This window comes from Panulirus ornatus, chromosome 30 (genome assembly GCF_036320965.1).
Source record: "Panulirus ornatus isolate Po-2019 chromosome 30, ASM3632096v1, whole genome shotgun sequence".
Taxonomy (NCBI): domain Eukaryota; kingdom Metazoa; phylum Arthropoda; class Malacostraca; order Decapoda; family Palinuridae; genus Panulirus; species Panulirus ornatus.
Window position 1 is genome coordinate 986,576 of NC_092253.1, and position 20,224 is coordinate 1,006,799.

General features: G+C 40.0%; 1 protein-coding gene across 1 annotated transcript; it reads left to right on the forward strand.

Moving 5' to 3' along the window:
- The first annotated feature begins 642 nt into the window (after window positions 1–642).
- Window positions 643–19,173, forward strand: LOC139758285 (dual oxidase maturation factor 1-like). Its single transcript, XM_071679500.1, has 13 exons — window positions 643–782; window positions 2,275–2,500; window positions 2,863–2,920; window positions 3,681–3,826; window positions 4,566–4,656; window positions 5,445–5,598; window positions 7,354–7,571; window positions 8,033–8,149; window positions 8,415–8,482; window positions 9,836–9,956; window positions 12,212–12,240; window positions 13,437–13,747; window positions 15,649–19,173. The coding sequence occupies exons 2-13, from the start codon at window positions 2,312–2,314 to the stop codon at window positions 15,695–15,697; spliced, it is 1,551 nt and encodes a 516-aa protein (XP_071535601.1). The 5' UTR covers window positions 643–782; window positions 2,275–2,311; the 3' UTR covers window positions 15,698–19,173.
- Window positions 19,174–20,224: the final 1,051 nt, after the last annotated feature.

Below are 20,224 nucleotides of genomic sequence, written 5' to 3' on the forward strand. Positions count from 1 at the left end.
GGCACTACCACCTCGTTAGGCCTTGACTTTATAAGAACAGTTCGAGAACTCTTTGTCACAACGATGAACGCCATCTATTATTGTGATTCTAGACCACTTCGGTACGGACTTTAATCCTGACATGGTCGTCAGTAGGTACTTGCACGTTAATTTCGTACCTCAGTACACCAGCTTTACGGTAGTACTGTACATTGCTAACATGAGCGAACTTCCCAGTGTTAGTGTGTGACTGATGTGTTACTGTGCCTGTCACAGCTGCAATGTAGAAGACAGCGTTACATCGTAACTGATTCATTGAGGTTAATGGCCTCACAGTATTAAAGACAGTGATATTGTTCTGTCTGATGGTGTTATCAGGTAACTGACGGTTTTACTACAAGGCTGGTGGTGTGACAGTGGGGTTAATTACGTTACTGAACTAGTAGGATAGGTGTAGTTGCAGTGTATCACAACACACGTCACACTTTGGTTGATGAGGCTGCAAGCGTCGGAGTAGTGCAGGCGCTGCAAGGTAAAGCTGCTCGAGTACTGCTGGTGTTGTCAGTAACGATCATAAGACTGTCGACGACGGAGTACTGTTGGTGTTGTCAGTAACGACTTCTTAGAAGGACCGGATGCTCCGCCCTAGTTATCAGGAGCGGCCATTCCGCCAAGCAGTTGAAGCGACGCTCCAGCGTCAGGCGCAAGTTGAGCCAACTCTCTGCTCCACAGTCGACCTAAATCCACTATTTGATTAGTGCTCACCATCACGACGCAACAGAATATACCTCACCTGACGAGTGGTATGTTGTATTTTTGTTCTGGTATGGAAGAAATGGCTCTACTATTTTCGTAGTTAACTGACGTGTTCCAAGTTTTATTTTGTGTATGCTTATGATTTAGAAGGTTGATAGAGATAACACACGTATAAACTGACACGGATGCCAAGTTCTCTTATTCTTTATCATTTCTGACGGCCGTGTGATGCAGCACATCATGGGCGTGACGAGTTACAATTTATCGCTTTATAACCAACGGTTATCCTAACCAACAGTTGTCAGAGACGCCCGTCACATGACGCCATATGAAACTACTTTCTCCTGTCGAGAGACATGTCGTTCCAGATATTGTTGTAGATATTCATCATATGAGTAATTATTCCGTTGAAATTGTTTATATCCGCAGATTCAAGCTGTTATTTCAATATTCCGGTAGAAGACCACTTAAATTACGCGCGTAGGAGAAATTCTAAGAGAAAATGATACAAGTTATCATCTTAGTGAAAAAGAAACCCCTTATCTACGTGAAATCAAATATATTGCTGTTTCATCAATATATCATCAGATGATGATACAAGACAAAGTAAGATTCTAGATGTTTTCAATATTATGTAGCCCTCATTCATTCTACGTCTCATCCGAAATGTCTTTAAAACGTAATGGTATGTCATGTAGCACAGTGTTCTGCTTCCTCTGGTACATAGTAACACAGACCAATGATCAAACCTCCACTAAACTGTTGAGATTTGTTCTGCACCGACATACAAGGTGCTGGACTGGATATGGGTATCTCAAGGTATTCCAGAAAGCCAGCAATAAAGAGATTTAGCTAAAATGAATAGATGATAAATATAGCTATATTTCTTTCTTTCTTTATATAGTTAATTGAACGAAAAGAAATCCAAATTTTGGTTACTGTTGTCACACGTGACTGTGACGACATTACGAGACGATGTTAAGCAAATGGTCACGTAAGGAGAGCCGACGAAAAGCTTCAGACTCTCAGTAAAGTGGATTTCATTATGATGTTATGTAATCTATACATTATGATGTTATGTAATCTATACATTATGATGTTATGTAATCTATACATTATGATGTTATGTAATCTATACATTCCTTCATTCATGTACATTAATGCTGTTAACTTTGATCAGAAAGGATTCTACGATGAGCCTTTCTTGAAGTGACACTCGCAAGGAAAACAGTTTTTGACTTCCACTTCACTGGATGTGAACAGTCTTCTGTAAGTTTGAATATCATGTTTGATTCCGAAGCCGTCCTTGTATGATATTCATGATGTTGAATCCTCTCATTTAAAGATCTACAAAATTTACATGGAGCAAAGTAATACCAAATTTTTCATTAGAGGATGGTCTGTTCTTTGTTAAGGAGTTCCATGCAGTGTTTTTATATTTGACAACACCACCACCATCCACTACCACCACCCACTACAACCACCATTACCCACTAACACCGTCATCTACTAACCACCTTCATCACCACTACCCACCAGTAAGACCCGAGAGCGACACTTGTTGTCACTACTCAGCATGGACCCGATAAGGACGACCCCCGGGTGGTTCGATGGCTTCAGAATGAAGCCGTTCCCCACCCAGTATGGAGAACTGAAGACTCCGGTGACCGTAGACGTGCTGGAGGTGGGCTGGATCGTCGCCTTCTTCACCGTCCTGGCCGCCTTCCTCTGCATCCTTCCAGCCATGAAGACCAGCCATTGGCAGGTAGGGTACCAACGCCTTCCTCCCATACCACCTGATATGCCGAGGGCGTTGAACACAACATTGTTTTAATACCATGTTGTATGTTAACGACATACGGAATGACGTGGTGATTTAGGCTTATGATATACCAGTGTTCTGATATTACGACATTGTAATAGTAAGATACGAGTTTGTATTTAGTTCATTAACGAAATCTCTGCGATTTTTTGTCATAAACTATAAGTCATGAAGTCCATGAATACAATTTTCATATGTTTTTACTGTACTGAATTATATATATATATATATATATATATATATATATATATATATATATATATATATAAACAAACTAAGTGTTAACATGTGTAACCTCCACACAGAGATTCCTGGTTTTCGTGAGAGTTAGTCTGTTCCTCTTCCTGGGATTGGTTATCATGTGTAAGTATTTCTCTCTCTCTCTCTCTCTCTCTCTCTATATATATATATATATATATATATATATATATATATATATATATATATATATATATATATATATATATATATATATATATATATATGTATATATATAGATAGATAGATAGATAGACAGATATATATATATGTGTGTGTGTGTGTGAGAGAGAGAGAGAGAGAGAGAGAGAGAGATCATGTGTAATGTGGTGTGATGTTTCTTGGCCAACCAGGTCTGGTCGTTTGCTCCGCCACTTGAGATGCATCAGACGTAATTTTTGTGCAACTACAAATGACATTGAACTGCCCCTTGCTATCTGCCTCTTACGTCCTCGGCCTCTGACTGTATGTCATTCACCTTCAGCCATTTTCCCGTAATTTACCACCATTACAGCCTGTCGGTCCAGTGTTAACTTTGCAATAGTTTCCCATCATCTGGACCTTCCTGTTCCCACCATTCTTTACCCACTGCAGTCCTTCATACTCCTCATGCTCTTCCCTCATCACCACCCACCCATCTTGCTTCATCACCACACACCCACCCATCTTCCCTCATCACCATCCACCCACCCACCCGCCCACAATATCTTCGTTCTATCCTGCCAACGCAACCCCCGTGCCCTTCTGCTGCTCCTCTTAACCCATCTTTTTAACTTCATCTCTCACTTTTCACGTTAGCCTATTCAGCTCAGTTCTCTTTACAACCATTCATTAAAGCCCTCTCCCACACCGCTCCCTTCACTAGTGTGCAACTTCGGCCAGGAGTGGGAGGTCGGGCAAGTGGACACCCTCACCCCTTATCGTGCAGGCACAGGTCAGGAGATCAACGCCCGAGTCGGGGTCAAAATAGGTCTTCGCTCCGTCAACGTCACTCTCAAAGGTGAGCGAAATATGGCTGCTTCTGCGTGTCGTTAAGTACTGTTTGTGATGACTTACCTGGTGTACCTATTGTGCCTCCCATGTTGCCTGTGTGTGTGTGTGTGTGTGTGTGTGTGTGTGTGTGTGTGTGTGTGTGTGTGTGTGTGTGTGTGTGTGTGTGTGTGTGTGTGTGTGTGTGTGTGTGTGTGTGTGTGTGTGTGTATGTGAGTTACTATTCAGTATTATGCGGTTAAATGCATGAACAATTTTTAATCATTTGTTGATTATGATGTTTAATTACCTGTAAGGTACGACTGTCGTTAATGAAGTGTGCGTCATTGTTTTTAACACTTACAATGTATGAGTGTGTTCTTGCATTCTGCATTATACTGTTATTGCATTTCTTCGTTGTATTTGTTTATATACATACTTTTTTATGTAGACTGTTGTATCTATCTTTTTCCCCACTTCGCTGTGTGTACATATACTGTAAGAATTCAGGCTTTGTATGTGCGCTACGTAATATGGTGAAGCATCTACGGATTCTGTCATGTTTAAGTGGTATATTAGCGATAATTGATTACATATTAGTTTCTCCGAGTGTTTGTGTTTGTCTGATCGGCGTATAATCTCTACAAGTCTATAGGCTTTGCCTCTGAATATGATTAAGGATATATGACCATCCATTGTTTTGACTGTGAATGACTTTCATGATATGTCTCGAACTTGTCCACACTGATGATGACATGTGTCACGACAGCCCTGGAGGAACCCTGAGGGTGACCTGCTCGGTGAGACCATCGACTATAACGAGAGATATTCCTGGGCGTGGGGTCAAGGACGCTTTGGCTTCGGTCCCTTCGGTAAGTACAGCAAAGGTATATCTTGAAGTCCAGGTTCTTAGGATCAGAAAACGTGAAGGACAAGAGTCTCAAACGGTAAATAAAGTCATTACGTCAAGACTCTCGAAATGATTTTCTGTTAAGAATCTTTGAGTTGGGGATTTTCGAAAGAGTAGTCTTAGAATGACAGATATCTGAGGGTTTATAGTGTCAAGGATTTTAGGGAGTCATTGATCTTAAAGCCACAGGTAATAACGGTTGTTAATAACTAGAAAGTGGTCATGGCTCTAAGGGTCAGTGGTTCTGCTGAGGGGTCGTAAGTACGAGATCCCTAGGCAAACCTCTGACCGTAGCATTTAGGTATGAAGTACTAGTGTATGACGAATAAGAACCTGGGATCTTAAGCCCAAGATCTTCAGGAGAAGTGGCTACGAACCAAACGCCATGACGCCGAGCTTCTAGGGAGTAGAGCTTGAAACCGAAACATATGGCGGATATGTGATAAGCGGTCACGTGACCAGAGATCTTGAAGCCGCTAGGGATTTCATGCTGACAGTATGTTGGGACAGAAGGCGCAAGTAAGAGACAGAAAACAAACCTGTAGATACCAAAGAAGTCTTAAAGACAACAGTAATGTGGTACTGGGAGCATGAGGCTGTATAACGCGTCGTAGAGCAGAACTCGAGAAATTAAGCTTTTGCCTTGAAAAACTTCTTGTCACATGGAGAGCTGGGTGCCAATATTCTCACAGACTTTCAATATTATCATTCTTTTCTACATTTCCTAAAACATTATGATCAATCTCTCAGCTGGCGCGATTCAGCGCAACTTCCGAGCAGCGCAGCGCCGGGGTACGCCGCTTCCTATCCTGTGGGTAGCTGAAATCTTCACCTTCGACGGCGAAGGTCTTCGCTTCGGTCGCTACTACCGTACCTCGGGATGGTTCGCTCACATCTGCATATGGTAAGTGCTCTCTCCCTGTATGGACGATCCCAGCTGGGAGCTCCAGTCAGTCTGTGACACCAAGATGGTAATTTGTACAGAATAGGTAAAACCTGACTGGTTGGTTAGTGGCGTGGGAATAATGACAGTGAAAATTGGGAAATGTAGATTGGGATCGTAATGAAACTGATATAGTGTCGCATAAGCAGGTGTAAGCAGGTATGTATATGTAAGTCTACATATATTGTCATAAGCTTGTGCACTTCAGCTGATGCAAATAAAGAAAACTATACCCATACACGTGCATATGTTAAAACACACACACACACACACACACACACACACACACACACACACACACACACACACACACACACATACATACACTTCTTTTCCCGAAATTATTACAGAATATCTACACCAGAAGAACCCACATTAATCCTTATTCTGGAGCCTTTACTAGATATCGACACCATAGTAGTCGGGGTTTATCCTTAGTTTCTAGGATTTACACAATATTTACGCTAGTGGAGGCAGAGTTTATCATCTGTGACCCAACACTGGACGTGGCTTCCGCTTATTGCTCTAGAAGTGGATATGTTATGGTATCTTATGACTTGTGATTCACATAAACTCCTTACTAGCTATTCAACTCTAAGAATGAATCTGTTTTGATTTAGGATCAGTTAGTTTATAACTGATTCGCGATTACTCTTGATAATTAAACAAATTGATTAGCTTAAAAAGATAAGATTGATATCCTTATGATTATTTCTAATCTCTTTGATAACGAGTGACTAACAGAGACGGTTATCATTCCTATATATGATCACAAGATCAAACTACCAACAAGTCCTAGAACTGCGCTGCTGGATCACTGGTTTCATGTAGAACATTTTGGTGATAGGGTCATGACAATCGAGTAATGGTGTATTGAGAGCAAAGGATATTGACAGTTGCTTGTGTCATTCTAAACATGTAGACGTCAGCATCTTTTGCAGACAGAGCTGTAATGATGTTCCTGAAGTTATCATATGTTAAATCTTCTCTGATCTGGGATTTCGTCGACGTAAAATAGCACTGTTGTGATCGCTCATCTGCTTTAAAACTTACTAAACAAATGTTTACTACTCTCCGTTGGTCTTCTTTGAAAATATTTACATCGGATTTATTTTCCTCGTATGTGCCGTTCTAGTAAACATTAGTTGCAGATGATATGGTGATTACTTCTCTCTTTTTGGATTTCCAGTGAACTGATGATCAAACAGAACGAACCGAAAATGTAGTACACAGAAGAGATGTATCAAGAACATCGTCGCTACTCTTGTAACTTTCAGTCCAGCTTGAAAGATAATTCCTTCTCATAAACTTGTTTCGTTAAATATCGACTCATTTATGTACATATTTACTATCTATTCGTACATACCTGTCCAGTCTTATAATATATATATATATATATATATATATATATATATATATATATATATATTTTCGATATTTTTCCAAGCCGAGCAAACAGTGACTCCGGTTAACACTAGAACACCCATATCTGTCCATTCCTATTCTGTTCAGGGCAAGACCCACCTCCTGTTGAGCCAATGAAAATTCTAACCTCCTCTATATTCGATACTCATTCTTCATCAGTTAGAAAGATAGAAGTACAGGTAGAATATAGATAAATTCCTGCCCCAGACAACCTATCTTGTAACAAAAGTCGTTAAGTGGCCTCCTTCCTGTACTGCTGAACACAAAACCAACCCTGTGCGTCACCTGCAGGACAGCGCTGCCATTGTGGATACTGACTGCAGTCTTGTCCAAGCTGGTCATCTCTTATGCTGCCATAACCCTGGCGCTCACTGGTGTCATGCTTTTCGTCGCCTCCCTCATCTGGGCCTTGAACAGGAACTTCCTTGAATTCGAGGTGTTATTTACACCTCCTGAAGGAGTCCTTCGAACACAGTTCGGTGTCCACTGGTACTTGGCACTGATCGTGGGTGAGTGACACGAAACTTGATTTATGTCTGCATCTCTGAGTTTTGTCTTTATATTCAATGCCTTTTTTTTTCTCATTTGTTTTTATGTCTATCCTTTCCTCGCTTTTTCTGACTACTCTCTCTCTCTCTCTCTCTCTCTCTCTCTCTCTCTCTCTCTCTCTCTCTCTCTCTCTCTCTCTCTCTCTCTCTCTCTCTCTCTCTCTCTCTCTCTCTCTCTCTCTCTCTCTCTCTCTCTCGCGTTATTCAGTTTACTTGGATTTGTTATACCACACGGTAGGTAATCCTTAGTCACATTATACTCATAAGAATTGCTTAGAATACTTCACCATATGCCAGGTCTCATGCTTCAATGGTTATCGTAGGGCCTCAGACAAGGAGAACGTCCTTCGTGACTCTAGGTTCATTTCTGTCTATGATTCCCAAGAAACCAGCAGTCTTGACACAGCTTCCCTTCCCGACAGGTGTCCTGTGCATGGCAGTGGGCTTGCTCCTCTATCTGCTGGATGACGTATTCCATGACCAGCTGAGCAAATTCTTTGGGAACAATCCTCACCAGATCTTGGAGGAGGAGACGACAGGTAAGCCACCCTACAGGGAGTCACCCCTGTAGATCCTGGCTGGGCAGTGTGTGTGTGTGTGTGTGTGTGTGTGTGTGTGTATGTGTGGAGTTACAATTATTTCACTCATCAGTAATCCCGTTACATGGGAATGATCTCAATATTTTTATCTATCTAACTTCTGCTCATTTCCTAATATTTCTAATTACTATCTATAAAGAGTATGATTCCTTTACCTCCTTTCTGTATTTCGTAAATGTAGACCTCATCTCTCACTCTACCTCAGAGGTGACGGAAGTGAAACAACCCACCAGTGAGATGGAGATGGAAGACATGAACAGCGCCCCTCAGCAGGTCAGTGATGGGTTGTTGTGTGCTTGCTGGGGGCTTGCCGGCTGGGATGCTTCCTGAAGAAAAAGGATACATGACTGAACTTTAACCTTAGGTGGGATCACTGCGGACTGTGGAATAATACATGTTTGAACACAAACTTTAGTTGGAGTCATCATGGAAATGGTACATGATTGAACTCTGACCTTAAAAGGGTCACTATGGCGATGGTATATGCTTAGATTCTGACTTAAGTGGGGCCACTATAGAGTTGGAATGAACGGCAGAATAACATTTCTTCACATAACATAAGACAAACGCAATAGTCAGGAAATTCCTACTCAGAAAAGGTGGTTGTAACGTGAGATTTTTGAGAAATGGGTATAAGAAATGGATTTTAGGAAGCCTTTGTGAACAGTGACGTAAATGCATTACAAACACTGATAAGACGATATCGATAGATAAGTGTACCGAAGAGAAAGGTGTGGATAAGGATAAATGAAAAGGGAGAGGAAAGTGCATGGATGTTTTTGCGTTTCTCTAATTGAAAACAGATGGAAAAGGGTGTTTGTGTAATTGACGGTGGAAAGACTATGTGAGTTAGAAGAATCCAAACTGGTCTTTATTGCTGGAAGTTAAAGATAGGAAATGTGTAATTAGAATGGTTAGGTATGTGCCAACGTATCCTGGCAAGAGGAGCTGTCAGTGGATGACAGACTCGAACACCAGAGGAATGTTGTGGTCAGGTGTGTGGCGGTTGGGAAACTGTGTACTGTCTTAGCCTTTATTAGCACTTATTCTCAATTGATTACGGACGTTATCAAGATATCTAAGCACGTATGAACGTCCTTAACAACCTTTGTTAAGAAATGGACAGTCGTCCCTTTGACCCATTTGATGTAACATTATCGTACTACAAGAAATAACTTCTTAGACAACCCTCATCAAGCCAATGCTTCTTGTCAAAGGTACAGTTATTAGTTCAACAATCCTTAACCAATGTTCACTGTGTTTCAATCATCTCCTATCGGCTTAATACTGATTAGAGATGTTGCTAATTTGTATAGATTCGTCTAGCTGCTTAACTGCCTCATTACGTCGATAATCACCCCTAACAAAATAATTATGATAAAGATTTTTATCAACAAATTAATTTCCCTGATCAGAATAATTACTATTTTCTGATAGATTTACCAATCAATATTAGTATTCAAAAATGTATCAGGCCTTAACCATCCATATAGCTACTACTTAACTACCTAACGACGAAATTACCTTAAAGGTCATTCAGGTATCCCCTAATCACCCAAAGACACCATATGACCGCAGGAAGTCTCCCAGGATCCCTAAATATCCTTTCTTTCCCGGTGGCCTCAGCCTCGGATAGTGACGACTTACAGGGGACGAGGCACCACCAAGAGACACAAGAAGAAGCTGACCTACTCCGTCTACGCCGACACAGCCACTTTAGTCTACCCGGCCTTCAACCCTAACGCAGGTCAGTCACGTCACCGCTTGCTTGGTGTATGTGTGTTTGTCGTGCCTCTCTCCCGGTGTTTGTACACACACACACACACACACATATATATATATATATATATATATATATATATATATATATATATATATATATATATATATATATATATATATATATATATATATATATATATATTTTATTTATTTATTTATTTATCTTTCTTTGTCGCTGTCTCCTGCGTCAGCGAGGTAGCGCAAGGAAACAGACGAAAGAATGGCCCAACCCACCCACATACGCATGTATATACATACACCTCCACACACGCAAATATACATACCTATACATCTCATTGTATACATATATATTTACACACAGACATATACATATATGCACATGTACATAATTCATACTGTCTGCCTTTATTCATTCCTATCACCACCTCGCCACACATGGAATAACAACCCCCTCCCCCCTCATGTGTGCGAGGTAGCGCTAGGAAATACAACAAAGGTCACATTCGTTCACGCTCGTCTCTAGCTGTCATGTAATAATGCACCAAACCACAGCTCCCTTTCCACATCCAGGCCCCACAGAACTTTCCATGGTTTACCCCAGACGCTTCACATGCCCTGGTTCAATATATATATATATATATATATATATATATATATATATATATATATATATATATATATATATATATATATATATATATATATATATATATATATATATATATGTATGTATATATTTACTGCTTCAGGAGAAGTGCTACTGCTGACTTTACTTCCAAAACATTCCCAAACCACTCTTCCCCTTTACCCTTGAGCTTCGCTTCACTCAGAGCCAAAACATCCAGGCTCCTTTCCTCAAACATACTACCTATCTCTCCTTTTTTCTCATCTTGGTTACATACACACACATTTAGACAAGGGTAACGGGGAGAATCTAGGATTTAGATACCAAGGACCATAACAAAGAATTACTTTAAGTCTCTCAGAGAGGATGACCAGACATTAGTATCATAGGAAAGGATATGAGTGGTAGATCTCGCCTCACGGCTGCTGTACTGATGATCAAAGAGAAGACTGAACGTAATATTGTTGAAGTTTCGAGACCGGTCAGCTTCTGTCACATGATTATAAAGTCGAGGTCCCATTACACGATGGTTAAGGCCCAGCTAGCGAGGAAGAAGGTTAGCCAACTCTCATCACACGACAGCAGCAGCTGGGTTCGTCCGCAAGTCTCTGCCGTCATTGTCTCTATAATACGATATTTTTCTTCCTGAATTCTGCTTGTAGTATGAGGAGTGTTATAGTCATCTGTTGATGCAAGACGGGAAGAAAGTGGCGGATAAAAGTAGAGAAAATGGGAAAGATAGGGAGATGGAAAGAGGAAGATAAAGATAATGGGATAATGAATGATACGGGAAAGAGACATATAGACAGTCAATATATTATAAGACAGACAAAGAGGCCAGAACCAGATAGTACAACGTGGTTGTCTGGTTGTGCTGAGGGCCTGAACGGAAGTCATGACCGTCTGCCGCTGATAACACTGTTGGTGTGCCTCCCAGCCACCACTACCAACCAACACTCCCGACACTGCCACTCACACGTATCTGGCAGACCCTGGCGGTCAGTGGTGATCAGAATATTGTCTGAGTTCCAAGTGGTCAGTGGAGTAAGGTGATTCGATAACTGCCCGAGTTCCCATTAATGAGTGATGTGAGTGCCAAGAGATAAGTGATGTGCAGAGTGGCAAGAGATATTTGGTCTACCACCTGATGCTTCAGTAGGGCCCTAGTCAGTGGTATGCCACTGACCCTTCGTGAGTGATGCCAAAACTGAGTTTGGTAAAACAATTCATGCAATACATTCCTCTGCCCCAGTAGTGTGTGTGTGTGTGTGTGTGTGTGTGTGTGTGTGTGTGTGTGTGTGTGTGTGTGTGTGTGTGTGTGTTTCATATTCATATGATAGCCTGAAAAGTCTTGAAAACACATTTGGATGGAAGTGTACTTACTTGCCTTGTTGATTTGCAAATATGTTAATACATATGAGAATGTACGTATTAATATTATTAGCTAGATCTGTCAGTTGTATTAGTTATGTTATTTTCTCATTTCATTATATCTTTTGAAATCTGTTCCATACATTTTCACTCAATTTCTTATTTCTCCCGTCATCATACCAATAATCAACATGATGCCCTTGTGACATTATGTTGTCCACATCGTGTAATGTGTGGCTCCTAATCTCAATCATCTGTTTCAGGGTACTCAGCAGCGGCTCCTCCTCACATGGTAAGTCAGTTGAGTTCTGATACTGAACTTTCTGTGCAGGGAGGGTAAGGGAACACGTCTATTGTGATACCCTAATGAGAAGTGTTCTGGCATGTACAGTGAGTACTTTTCTAAATTAGTACATTAGTAATTTTCTAACCATGTGCTTTGAGTACTTATCTTGCCCTGTGTTCACGCTGCATAACGTGGGACAATCTCTATGAGCAAACACTGCTTCTCGTCCCAGCAAGGAAGTCAGGCAACGCCTCCTCTTGTGAGTAATTATATGGTTGTGATCTTGGCCGCTAGTGCAATCACTAGGGTGACTCTGACCACTACTGGGATCTCTTGGGTGACCCTGGCTTTCCGTAGGATCACTAGAGGGATCCTAGTCACTATTAGGATCACTAGGGTGACCCTGACCACTACTGGGATCCCTAGTGTGACCTTGGCCATTTGTAGGATCACTAGGGTGACCCTTAGCTGTGTTTGCTGCTGTTGTTCTTCCGCAGCACATCCTGCCCCGCCCATACGTTCTCTACCTTGATCAACTTCCACCATTTACGTTTTACCTGGATCGATTACCTCCAGTTATATTCTATCTAGATCGATAACCACCAGCTGTACTCTACCTGGGTCGATGAACACTATTCATGTCATGGATTAGTCCCTTTAGTACATTACATGTACTACATCAGAATGACACACACACGCACACACACACACACACACACACACACACACACGTACGTTATACTCTGGCTGAGGAAACGTTTTCCTCATTTCATGGTCTTAATCAATGTATGTATGTATGTATGTATGTATGTATGTATGTATGTAAGTATGTATGTATGTATGAATGCATACATGTATGTGTGTGTGTGTGTGTGTGTGTGTGTGTGTGTGTGTGTGTGTGTGTGTGAAACATTAGAATAAGTTCACAATTCAGAAGGTATTAAGCGTAACAAACACCTGTAATATCTACCTGCATGTACTTTAATCGCTACCTTTATATAAGTTAGTATCTACCTTTATCTATGGTAGTATCAACCTGTATGTATATTGGTATCTATTTCTGTTTACGTAAATATCTAATTATATATATGTCATTGTCTACCTGTACTTGAGTTGATATTTTTCAATATCTGTCTCAGTAACTAGAAATGTGTATCGCCCCTTTTACTATAATATTTCCAAACATTTTTCCAATGCATTAGGTTCCCGTCAGCCAGCTGGCCCAGAAGACCCAAGGCTACCCAGACAACTTCCAGAACGAAGGCTATCCAAGGGTCTATGCACAGGACCAGCCACAAGGTTATCCACAGGGCCAACCACAAGGTTATCCACAGGGCCAACCACAAGGTTATCCACAGGGCCAACCACAAGGTTATCCACAGGGCCAACCAAAGTATCACCAGGGCGGCTACCAGGATTCGTCCTACATGAACCAAGGATACTCAGAGGACCTCTCAGCCAAAGACGAAGAAATCGACACGGAGGAACCTTTATACGCCAACACCATGGCCATGTAACTATCGTGAAAGCTTTTTTCTTCATTTGTATTTATAACTCATCATTTCCAATAATGTTATTACTAACAGAAGTAATAGTAGTGGTGGCAGTAGTAGTAGTAGTAATAGTATTATCATTAGTAGTAGTAGTAGCACTAGTAGTAGTAGAAGTGGTAGTAGTAGTAGTAGTGGCAGTAGTTGTAGTAGTGGTAGTAGTAGTAGTAATAGTAGTATAAGTAGTAATAGTTGGACTGGTGCTAGTAGTAATGACAGAAAAAAGTGTGATTATGTCTGAGAGATATTCGCATTATAGTAATGTCCGTCAAAGATATATTTATACTAATAGACCAATGTATTGATGATAGTGTAACCCGCGGCGGAGTACACAGCTTGCTGTTAGCTGAGGTTAAGGAAGTGACTAAAACGTCATCAGGGCAACAGCTGGTGCAAGATACTTGCATATTCCTATCTCTTGCTGGAAGACTGATACCTGCTCTGGCAATTTCTTTATGTTCCAAAGATTTTGTTTGACTTATATAGACGCATATATTGACTGTTGGACATTACTGGCTCATATCTATCATATGTGATCTCTCCTGAATAGCTTTGTCATATCTTAGAGTTTACATTAGTAGTTATACAATACTTTTCATATTAATCGTCATATCATCTTGACACGTTGTTTATTTATTGATCGTCACATATTCTTACTGCCCTCACGACTCCAAGTTATCTGTATACTATCGTCTAATTCTGTTTTCCTTACCTATAGTAACTGATAATATGAGCACGACGGCACAGCCTTGATCATGAGTGTTCGAACCTTGAATATGATGGCCAAAGACCTGATGCTCTCGCGGGACAGGTCATAGGTTAGGTCACCATTCAAAATGGTTGTACGGTCGTTTTCAAGGGTGGTACCGTCGTCCTCAAACGTCGCACTGTCTTGTTCACGGGGTTAAGGGTGACCATCTCCGCATAATAAGATATCAATGGTACATATTTTCCACCTGATGTCCTCGATTTCTTCTGCTGAGTAGTCAACCAGCTTCCTTTTATCATGGATTTCCTTTAGGGCTCATATGTAGAAACATATGAGGGGTTAGGGGAGAAAGAATACTTCCCACGTATTCCCTGCGTGTCGTAGAAGGCGACTAAAAGGGGAGGGAGCGGGTGGCTGGAAATCCTCCCCTCTCGTTTTTTTTTTTAATTTTCCAAAAGAAGGAACAGAGAAGGGGGCCAGGTGAGGATATTCCCTCTAAGGCCCAGTCCTCTGTTCTAAACGCTACCTCGCTAATGCGGGAAATGGCGAATAGTATGAAAAGAAAAAAGAAAAAAAATGTAGAAACATCCAAGAACTAATATGTAGTAAAATCAAAGGATTCGTTTGCAGAAATATTCCAAAGACTTCTACATAATAAGAACCTCCTAGGACTAGTCTGCAGGAAGTTCCCAATACATCACATATGATAACCAACCCATCCGACTTACTGTAGTCTTGGCTCCACCGGGCATTGTGCTGCTGTACTTAGGAAGTTTAACTTTTTCTCATGATTATACAGTAATTCACTTAGTTTTTCCATGATTATATAGCAGTTCAGTTAGTTTTCTCATGATTATACAGTAGTTCACTTAGTTTTCTCATGATTATATAGCAGTTCACTTAGTTTTCTCATGATTATATAGCAGTTCAGTTAGTTTTCTCATGAGTATATAGCAGTTCAGTTAGTTTTCTCATGATTATATAGCAGTTCAGTTAGTTTTCTCATGAGTACATAGTGGTTCACTTAGTAGTCTCATGATTATATTGCAGTTCAGTTAGTTTTCTCATGATTACATAGTGGTTCACTTTGTACTCTCATGATTATGTAGCATTTCAGTTATATTCTTCCTTACTTAGTTTTCTCGTCTTCCACAGGATTCATCCCGAGAAACCTCGCCTTCCACCAAAGGGAAGAAAGTTCTGAACGTATCCTCACCAGAGCATTGACTAAACACTACCCAAACACTACCTGAACACTATATAAGCGGCAGATGAGCACGAGACGAAGGTAACTTAGATGCTACCAAACACCTCCAGAGACCCGCCAGCCAAGCGTCAATACTGGTCAACGAAAAACTATCAAGAATTCATGGTGCTGTGCGGGAATCACTGATTCTGTTACTGATAATAATGCAGGACACCCCCTTGATGTGAAGAAAATACTGCGAACTGGAAGTATTTTTGTGTTAAGAAATATAACATTCAGTGATCATTTGATTGTGTAAAAATAAGAAATCTTTGGAAAAACTTATTTAAGGAAAAATAGCGCAAATGTCGAGTATTCATTTCAAAATAATACTTAGAAAAACATATCAAAATCGTTAACAAAAACATTTTCGAATGTGACACTGAAAGCTAAAACATTCTGAACAAGTGTTTTTAAAGCATTTATATGATCAGTCTTTTACTAGTCAATCAAACTATACAGAAGATTATTCAGAGAGGATCTTTAGACTTTCAGTAAAATAGTAAAATACAGAAGAGGAGGGAAGCACTTCGCGAGAGAGATCGATGGAAACTATAATGTAATGGAGGCGAAATATTAAAGATGGGGAAGCCATCTAACTTTCTAAAAACAGAGTCAGATCTCCTTTGTAAATCAAAAGAAACCTCGAATAAAAGCTTAAGTATTTCTAGAGTTTTTGCGTATTCAAAAAAACTAAAGAAGAGCCAGAAAAGAGATCATCTCTAAGGCACACAGATGACATGAATCGAGGAGAGAAAAGAACGACCTTAGAGTCTACAAGGAAAGAAGAAATGACACCAAAGATAATTAGCTCAGAAGTAATGGCAGAAGCATGCGAACAGAGAATGAGTTTCTTCAGAAAACCAAAGACAGTAGCTGAAACACCCGAAAAGAAAAGCTTTGCATCAGTGGAAGAAAATGAAGAAATACCTAAAAAGAGAACTAGTCTCTTAGGACACTCAGAGAATAAAGGTGACTTTATTAAGAAACGACTGAGTTTAAAATCATGGAAGGAAACCAAAGGAACAACAGAAATAGAAAGGGATTCCTCTGACAGATCAGCAAACGGGAAAAACATATCAAGAACATGGAAAATTTCTCAACATGATGAAATCAAAACTATGGCAGGAAAAGAAATGATTGTCTTACTGAAAACAAAAGTATCAGAACCAGCAATAAGAAAACTCCTTACACGATCACATGTGGAGGAACAGAATAACGAGAAGGGATCAAATTACCATAGAACTTCGAAAGCAATCGAAGAAGTGGCTGACAGGAAGCGTTGTTCATTCAGTCTGTCAAAGAGGGATTCAAAAGAGGACTCAAATGCCTGCCCAAGAAGACATTCCTGGGATCCAAAGATGTACATCAGGAGGGTCAGAGCCTTCCTAAAGTTGACATTTAAGATAATATTCATATCAATCATCTCTTGTTGGCATAGAATACACACCACCCTTAAGTCCACCGAAGCTCGCCTTCTACTGGGCATTAAAACCTCTTTATACTTTATGATAGAAGTTACGCCTAAAGAGATAGTGAAATATTTTATGGTTTATTCTTGCCACGTTCTTCCCGACCTGAGGCATCGATCAGCTGTTTTATACGTCCTTAACTCCGCCCCTGCCCGGCTGACGAAGAAGATAGCAAGCACTTACCTGAGAAAAGTGCCGGTGTGCCTGATGAGTTGGCACGCGCACTTGTTGCTGCGGACGAGCCCCATCAGGAAGATTGCCACGAATCTGGTCCAGATATTGAGACTGCCAAGAAAACTACTGGAGACGGTGTTCATGAGTGCAGCAAGTGTACTGAAGATCCTCTCTCGAGCCATGACCTTCTCAAGATACCGCAAGACTGAGCTAACACGGAGGCAATCTTTGCTTTCATTGTGGAAATTAAGAATTAGAACAGCTTCCATAAGCAGTGACCAGGTGTTAGAGAAAAAGGTCTCTGAAAACTGAATATGTATTGGTTAGTAATACATATATATATATATATATATATATATATATATATATATATATATATATATATATATATATATATATATGTGTGTGTGTGTGTGTGTGTGTGTGTGTGTGTATATGATGTCAGTAAAAGCATGATCATTATGTTTAGCATTGCAAAGAATCAGATTACTTGTATTGTGAGTTTGAATGGAGACAACTTGAGAAATACATATCTATCTACATCTCTGACGCCCGTTCCCTCCGGAAACTCCGATCAAGGAGGTGGCCTCGGCAAAAGAGTCTTCACTTATTTCTCTCCTTACGTGCCTCCCCACGTACACCATTTCGCACAGTCTTCCACCATTTATTTCCCTCCGCTACTCTTCCACTCTATTTCCCCATGTCACGAGTGGTCTGCCTCTCATACCAACTCATAATTGAACTAACTTACACTCTTCTTGTAAACTCTAAGTCTTGCATTCTTTCCACATGTCCAAACCACCTCGAAGTATTTCTTTTCACCCACTCTACCACTTTAGAGTTCATTCCCTTTGCATTCCAGTCCATGAAAATATCTTTGCATTTAGACATTACTGCCTTTCACTGGTAACACCAGTTTCATCTTATATGTGAGACATTCACAACTTGTTTATTGGTTACTTAATCTAATTATTCATTAAGTGTTAAGGTTGACTTGATGACTCTAAATCACATCTGTACAAGAGACTGAGTAATCATTCCCACACCTTTCTTCAACGAAGGAAGTATTTACCTCAGTATGTAAAAAGGGAACATAAGATTAATCTATGACCCTATGTCTCATGATATGATTGTGGTTGCACTTTAGTTTAAGTATGTAAACGGTTGTCATCCAAATATTAATATGTAGCTATCAGCCATTTATTAATCATAAACAATCATGTATGCCAACAACCAAGCCAAATGTCTAATTACGTATTCACCATCTAAACTGGGTTGAGATGTTTGTGCATTTGAGATAGTAAACTTCTTGTAAACATCTATCCTTAACCACCATTTCAGTAACGCTCTGCGTACTGGCAGTTTACCACGTCCTCTGGGTGGGGTGACAGGTCAAGTGTGGTGGTGAGGATTTGTCTGTGTAAGGTGCGACCAAGACTACTGAGGAGTGGATGTTCAGCACCTTCAGTGTGATAGTTGCATCATGGATATGGGGAGGTCTTGAGATGATATGTTGAATTGATGTTTGTAATGCTGGAAAAATGTTGGTGTCCAGACGCAGACAGGAAAGTGTAACTTGGACATATTTAAGATGGGTGTGTGTCTGGTGGGGTGAAACTTAGATTGTGTTGAATGGTCAATTTCTTAGGCGTTTGTCAAATGCTTGTTTTTGTCAAGTCGTTACAGTATGAATGTTTTGTCAGTGTTGTGTTTCTTAGGGAAGGGATATCTTGAAGTATATGTCCGAAGACGTTTCTCTACAATTCTTATTAAAGAGAATTGATTGTAGTGATCATTTTAGAATACCTGATCTCGTCAAAGTTGTCATGTGTGATTTACATGATGGTTAAATCATCTTCTCAACTGATATACTGTTAGAATATGGAATATAGGACTTTGTTGAAGTTTTCCACATCTCATTTGCAGTTTCCATGTGTGATATGCACATGATAACTAAATTGTGATATTCTTGGCTCAGAGGTCGACTTAAGTTATATTGGAATGTACGACGATGACATGATGTTTATAATGAAACATGCTTTTGGGGCAAAATTAGAGAATTGTAGACTTTTAGTAGTCAACTAATCAGATTAGACGTGCATGCAAATCACTGGAATGCTCTAGTATGTGTAGTTTAGTCATGACACTCAAAAATAATTGGTGTTGCTCATGGTCCTGATGAGGGTATAGCGCATGATACGTCAAGTTTGATATTTTTTTTTTATCGGTGATTATCTCATTAATCACAAAATGTGTTTGATTCTTAAAGTTGTTCATGGTTTCAGGAACGTTTTGACATCTGTCAGTCAAACGCGTACTTTATTTGCATAATGCAAATCACAAGTAGTGATAGTTTTTCATTGCTTATCTGAGTTTCTTGCACTCCATCTCTCCTCTTGGGTGATTTGGCGTTAAAATGACGCACTGTTATACGATGATATTTGTGTTTCCTTAATTTGCTAAGATACAAATTTTCAGAATAGTACTTTTAGTTCTTCATAAAATTCTCACACATGGAAATGTTCATAAGTATCAGGGCTGTTGCAATATTTCTTGAAAATTGCACTACTGAAATGTACTTTAAAAAATCATTCATATCTATCGCCATGATTTGAGTACAAACATTGGAGTCACCAAACAAGATCTGATAATCCTAAAGGTGTATCATAATTATTCATAGTGTTGTTCATGATTGAGATCTCAGTCCACATCCATCTTATCAACTGGAATACTGGTAAACCTAGATCATATAAACTGTCTAAAAGAAAAAATCCAACTACATGAACAAATCTTCGATAGAATAAGGAATACCCCTATGATTCATCGTCATTCTCTTTAA

Bases quoted from the DNA above. Each gene is read 5' to 3' on its own strand.
- LOC139758285 (XM_071679500.1), top strand. From the start codon at position 2,312: ATGGACCCGATAAGGACGACCCCCGGGTGGTTCGATGGCTTCAGAATG. The intron at 2,501-2,862 runs GTAGGGTACCAA...ACCTCCACACAG, and splicing joins TGAAGACCAGCCATTGGCAG to AGATTCCTGGTTTTCGTGAG. The intron at 13,748-15,648 runs GTAACTATCGTG...CGTCTTCCACAG, and splicing joins TACGCCAACACCATGGCCAT to GATTCATCCCGAGAAACCTC.